This window comes from Scyliorhinus torazame, chromosome 21 (assembly GCF_047496885.1).
Source record: "Scyliorhinus torazame isolate Kashiwa2021f chromosome 21, sScyTor2.1, whole genome shotgun sequence".
Taxonomy (NCBI): Eukaryota; Metazoa; Chordata; class Chondrichthyes; order Carcharhiniformes; family Scyliorhinidae; genus Scyliorhinus; species Scyliorhinus torazame.
Window position 1 is genome coordinate 129,585,021 of NC_092727.1, and position 6,275 is coordinate 129,591,295.

The following is a 6,275-nucleotide window of genomic DNA, read 5'->3' on the forward strand; positions in this document are numbered from 1 at the left end:
GCGGGAAAGAAAATCCCCGCGCTTTCCAAAGCCTGCCTCGCCCTCGAAGGGGCCACCCGATCATCGTACCTGCGTATGCCGCGGCATCGGCCCCCTCCACTCCTTCTGGGAGACCCAGGATTCTCAGATTCTTTCTCCTCGACCTGTTCTCCAGGTCTTCGCGTCTTCCCGCCCACTTCTTGTGTAGCGCCTCGTGCCGCTCCACTTTCACCGCCAGGCCCAAGAGCTCGTCCTCATTCTCACTCACTCTTTTCTGGACCTCCTGGATCTTCACTTTGTGGGCCTTCTGGGTTATCCCTAGTCCTTCGATTACCGCCAGCATAGGCGCCAGCATCTCCTTACGCAGCTCCTCGAAGCAGCGTTTGATGAATTCCTGCATCTCCTCTTTGTCCCCGGCGGCCGCCGCCATTTTGCTTTTTCCCCCTCGCTTCTCCCGCTGCTCCAATGCCGCTTTTTTGGCCGTTGCACTTCGGGTCCGGTCCATAAAAGTCGGTAGGGGACCTCTCTCTCCTCTTCCCCACCGGGTTGTCTGTAAAATAAATTTGGTTGGGGCTCCTCTAGCGAGCCCGAAAGTCCGTAATCGCGGGAGCTGCCGAATCGTGTGGCTCAGCTCCGCATAGCCGCAACCGGAAGTCGGTGGCACAGTAGTTAGCACTGCTACCTCAGGGCACCGAGGATCCGGGTTCGATCCCAGCCCCGGGTCACTGTCCATATGGAATTGGCACATTCTCCTCATGTCTGCGTGGGTCTCACCCCCACAACCCAAAGATGTGCAGGGTAGGTGGATTGGCCACGCTAAATTGTCCCTTAATTGGAAAAAATAATTGGGTACTGTAAATTTATTTTTAAAAACTCACTCCTGGGGTATTTGATATTGGTTAGTAGGGATATCGCTGGTCGGTGTCCTAACCATCTCTCTGCAGCAATTCACCAAATATCCTTCATCTCGAGGCTGTTGAAACACATGGAAACATATCAAGGCCGATGCAAAAAAACTTCCTGTGTTCAACGATTAACATAAATTCCATCTAAACAGGACAGGAGATTCTCAGACAACATCACATTGGCTGTGCTGTCATTAACCAGCAATATACTCCTCTGACTCTAACCTTACTGCACTGAATCTTTCCAGTGCACACTTCACACCTGAATAGGGGAATACTGGACGGTGAGACACAGACCAATGGGAATGCTCAAGCTTCAATGGAATTTCTTTGTCAGCTGGAACTTTGAACAGTGACACATCACTGGATAAAGTCTGCACCTGCATTTGCACACAATGCAAACTGGTTACCCTGGCAGTATAATGCCAGGATTCGGTCTCATTTCATATGTGCAAGACCTTGTAAAAATACAATTAGGATTACACAGGGCACATATGACTGGAACACGGCTCAATAAATTTTTTGGGGTGGAGGATAGGTGTGCGAGGTGCTCGAGAAGCCCAGCGAATCATACCCATATGTTTTGGTCATGCCCGGCACTACAGGGGTTTTGGATGGGGGTGACAAAGGTGCTTTCGAAAGTAGTAGGAGTCCGGGTCGAACCAAGCTGGGGGTTGGCTATATTTGGGGTTGCACAAGAGCCGGGAGTGCAGGAGGCGAGAGAGGCCGATGTTTTGGCCTTTGCGTCCCTAGTAGCCCGGCGCAGGATATTGTTAATGTGGAAAGAAGCCAAGCCCCCGGGGATGGAGACCTGGATAAATGACATGGCGGGGTTTATAAAGCTAGAGCGGATTAAGTTCGTCCTAAGGGGGTCGGCTCAAGGGTTCACCAGGCGGTGGCAACCGTTCGTCGAATATCTTGCGGATAGATAGATGGGGGAAAAAAGAAGGCAGCAGCAGCAGCCCAGGACTTGGGGGGGGGGGGGGGGGGGGGGAGGGATGGGGGGGGGGGGTATAGCCTGTGACAAGGCAGTTGCCAATTAGGGCTAGTTTTCATTTTTGTTATTTAATATTTATTTATTTGTTGTTTTTTGTTTATATAAAAAAGGTCATTATTATCTGTATTGTTATAATGTTGTGTAAAGGATGCACAATGTACTGTGTTGGTTGACCAAAAATTTTCAATAAAATATTTATTAAAAAAAAAAAAAAAAAATTAGGATAACTTGGGAGCCGTTTAGACTCCTCGTGATTTTGAATATCTCTGTCAAGACTTCTCGGAAGGCACTTCTCTCACCTCCAGAAGTTCTTCCCTGCTCTCAGCCTTCACCACAGCATGGGAGCAGACTGTGCAGCTCCACCATCCACCTCTGTGGAGAAGGAAGATTAGAAGCCACACCGCCGCCAGGAACTTTAGCAGCACCGTCCCCGTCTCTGCACATCCTGTGGAGATCCTGCTGGAAGGAGGGAAGAGCCACAAGATGGCGTCTATAGGTGGAGGATCAGCTCTCCTGTCTCAGCAGCAGTGCCTCAGGAGCTACCAACATCTGCAATCTCCTGAAACAGTGGAGCAGGTGGGTAGACATACCAGTGGGCAATAAGTTGTCTGACACTGGAGGGCCATGTACTACCCTCGGGCCTCCATCTCTTGTTAAGTTGTGATGCTCTCCTCTTGCAAGGAGAATTGCATCTAATTCTAGATAGACTACGTTACTAACAATGGCTGAAGCCATTTCATCTCCACAAATCTCGCGAACATTATTTGACGGAGAAAGGGTGAAAATTCAACAGATAGTGTTAGTTTAGGGAACAGGTTGAGCTGTTGTTGTCTTCCTAATTTACTGGACACCTCCCTGAATTCCTCTGAGGAACTGTGAATCAAGCCAGAAATTCGAGACAGACTCAACATTCAGGAAGCAGATCAAACATTGGCCCCTTTCATTCCTTCAACAACAAAGAAACTGAATCCCAGTTTCTTACTTAACTTCTGTGTCACATTTTCATCAGTAAACTGCACTGGAGAGTCAGTGGCCAGGTTCACAAAATTGCCCCAGCAACTCACCTCTCACCACAACATGCCCCGGAGTGAGGCTGAGGGCATCAGTGTGGCTCAGTGGGCAGGACACATACTTTGTGTCATAACCCCCAGAGGGACGACCTGATTGATCTCCCCAAGGGGCTCGTGGATTACAAGCTCCCCATTTGAGTGGCGAAGGCCCAACAACGGGCTTGTTAATTCCCCAAGATAAAAGGCGACTCGGGGAGGAGCCGGCATCGCAGCATCCCGGCTGGGACTTGGACTGTTGCTTAGTTGCTTTGTTTTCCCAGCTGTGAGTGGGAAATAAACTACTTTTGACTCACCTTTTCTGGATTCGTTATTGATTATAATAGAGGCGATGAGGATGAAACGGAACTACACTCGGTGCTGCTGGCCACTCAGACGATGGCTGCTTGTCAACACAAAGGAGCAAGGTTTGCACTGTTTCAGAAATGTCGCTCTTCGGTAGATTCGACATGTTTGATATGTGTGTGAAAGCGTATGTGCAGTTTCTTCAGGGTGAATGCTACCTGTGGGGCCCCCACTTTCAGCATCATACAGAGCCTAACCTACCCTGTGGCATCAGACTCCAAGATGTTTGAGGAGTTGGTGGCGCTCGTGACAGACCACTACGACCCCAAGCTGTCGGTCATTGTCCAAAGATACCGAGTTATACAACCGAGAGAACCTCGGGGGAATCTGTTACTGAGTTTCTGGCACGATTACTCAAACTGGCGGAACACTGCATCTACGGGCCATCCCTACCCGAGATGCTACGAGACCGCCTTGTATGCGATTTAAACAACATGCCGACATAGTGCTGAACCGTTGTTGGATCTAAAAAGAGCCATCGAAATCTCCCTCTCACGGGAGAACATGGAGAAAGGTTTCCAGGAGCTCAGGGTATTTCAGGGATGGAGGTGAATAGCGCAGGACGCCCCCCCCCCCCACCCCTCCATACAGATGAGTGGCGCCCCCTAGGAGTGGGACCTCTGGGATCCTGCCTTTGCCTGAACACTATTTGGGGCAGGCCCGTTGCCTGAGTGCTGCTCAGACTCGGGGTACTGAGCCCAGTCTTCCCATTCATATCAAACACGTCGACTCTACCGAAGACATGAAGACATCTCCCCAGAATCACTGGAGGGCGATTCACAGAGGTGCGGCACTTATGGCCGGAGAAACCGCAGGGTCCGGCAATGCCAGGTCAGCCGACAAGCGTGTCACTCTGGCCGAGAGAGGTGCCCGCCTAGTGCCAGAACCCTCCACCTGGAGCAGCCCGAGGAGGACGAGTGCATACAGTGGAATTGCATCGCCATGCCCACGGCCCCACGGTCGCCACCATCAAAAGCACTGTTCAAGTGAATGGTCACCCACTATAAATGGAGCTGGACACAGGGGCTGCAAACTCAGTGATAGGATGGCAGACATTCAGAATTATCAGCATGGGAATCCAACATTTGAACGTAAGGGACACCGAGGCGATGTTGGCAACATACACGGGGGAACCATGAGCCATTGTGGGTACAACAATGAACCCAGTTGCCTATGGACAGCAGTCCATCAGGTTTCCCTTGATAATAGTACAAGCCCCGGCCTGTGTCTGCTGGGCCATGATTGCTACAAAGGACTGGCAGCGGAATTTCAGGACGGGTATGAGGAAACAGGCCGCAGGACCTGTGGAGGTGAGGCTGGCGCACTTTTTGTTCAGCTACCGGATCACATATTATGGCCGGAGTAGCACTGGCTGAACTGTTGAGGGGCCGGAGGCTCAGAACCTGCCTCAGCCTAACATTCCCTGATATTAGAGACAAGAGACAAGACCCTCAGAGTCAGTTCCAAAGCAGACGGACGCAGGACAGGGGACGCAGTATATATCCGAAACTTCGGAGACGGTGCCCAGTGAATAGCAGGGACCCTGGTAAAACAGACTGGACCAGAATCTTACTCGATAAAAATATGGGAACGGACACTGCAGAAGCACCTAGACTACCTGCAGAGCATGGGATCAGCGTCAGAACAAACTCCGCCGGAGGAACCATCTCCCAACACCGCCAGCCCAGCACAAGGGAGCCTGGGAACATTACCCCTCGGGGCCCCCACAGTGAATTGCGTGAATGAACGATTTGGGATCTGACATGGAGACTCAAACATCCAATCTCTCGGACGATGACCTCACCAATGGTGCATCTCAGACGATCGACGTTCCTCAACATCCTTCGTGCCCCCGACCCAGAGACGACAACCTCCTCCACTCCCTACAACAGAGGGGTAGGGGCGTGTTATAACCCACACGAAACCCACCGGGACGACCCGATTGATTTCCCCATGGGGCCCGTGGAGGACGAGCTCCCCGCTGAGGGGCAAAGGCCCAACAACGGGCTTGTTAATTCTCCGAGGTAGAAGCCCCAGGATCTCCGGATGGACCCGCCTGGGACTTGGACTGTTGCTTAGTTGCTGTATTTCTTAGCTGTGAGTTGGAAATAAAGCTACTCACCTTTTTGGAGTCCTCATTGACTACAATACTTCTGAGTGATGAAGATTATAGATTTGATTTCCACTCCAGTCTGAAAACTGTGGGTTTTAAATTTGAATTCAGAAACTGAGCATATAATCCCAGCTCAGTCCAGTGCAGTATTGAGGGAGTGTCGCTCAGTCAGAGGTGCCGTCTTTTAGATTAGATATTTAGGGATAGGCAATAAATGCTGGCCTTGCCCGTGACACCCACATCCATAAATGACGTTAAAACAATACTGACCCTGGATTGCCTCTTAGGGAATGTAAAGGATCCTGAGGTCACTATTTTGAAGATGAGCAGGGGAATGAAAAAATTAAATAAATTTAGAGTACCCAATTCTTTTTTACCAATTAAGGGGCAATTTATCGTGGCCAATCCACCTACTCTGCACATCTTTGGGTTGTGGGGATGAGACCCACGCAGACCCGGGGGGAATGTACAAACTCCACACGGACGGTGACCCAGGGCGGGATTTAGGGCAGCACGGTAGCATAGTGGTTAGCACAATTGCTTCACAGCTCCAGGGTCCCAGGTTCGATTCCCGGCTTGGGTGACTGTCTGTGCGGAGTCTGCACGTTCTCCCCGTGTCTGCGTGGGTTTCCTCCCACAGTCCAAAGATGTGCAGGTTAGGTGGATTGGCTGTGATAAATTGCCCTTAGTGTCCAAAATTACCCTTCGTGTTGGGTGGGGTTACTGGGTTATGGGGCTTGGATGGAGGTGTGGGCTTGGGTAGGGTGCTCTTTCCAGGAGCCGGTGCAGACCCGATGGGCCGAATGGCCTCCTTCTGCACTGTAAATTCTATGAAATCCTGGTACTCGGCAGCAGTGCTAACTACTGCC

The 6,275-nt window shown here is 51.0% G+C and overlaps 2 protein-coding genes across 2 annotated transcripts in view; one reads left to right on the plus strand and one right to left on the minus strand.

Moving 5' to 3' along the window:
• cdk5rap3 (CDK5 regulatory subunit associated protein 3) overlaps positions 1 to 102 on the minus strand; it is an 84,094-nt gene extending 83,992 nt beyond the window's left edge. Inside the window, exon 1 of the mRNA XM_072487574.1 lies at positions 70 to 102. Coding sequence (XP_072343675.1) covers positions 70 to 87 — 18 coding nt within the window. The 5' untranslated portion in view covers positions 88 to 102. The remainder of the gene's footprint in view (positions 1 to 69) is intronic.
• A 2,073-nt stretch (positions 103 to 2,175) lies between these two features.
• The window catches only part of LOC140398661 (uncharacterized), a 54,737-nt gene continuing 50,637 nt past the window's right edge, over positions 2,176 to 6,275 (plus strand). Inside the window, exon 1 of the mRNA XM_072487579.1 lies at positions 2,176 to 2,457. The gene's annotated coding sequence lies outside the window, so the exon portion shown is untranslated. The remainder of the gene's footprint in view (positions 2,458 to 6,275) is intronic.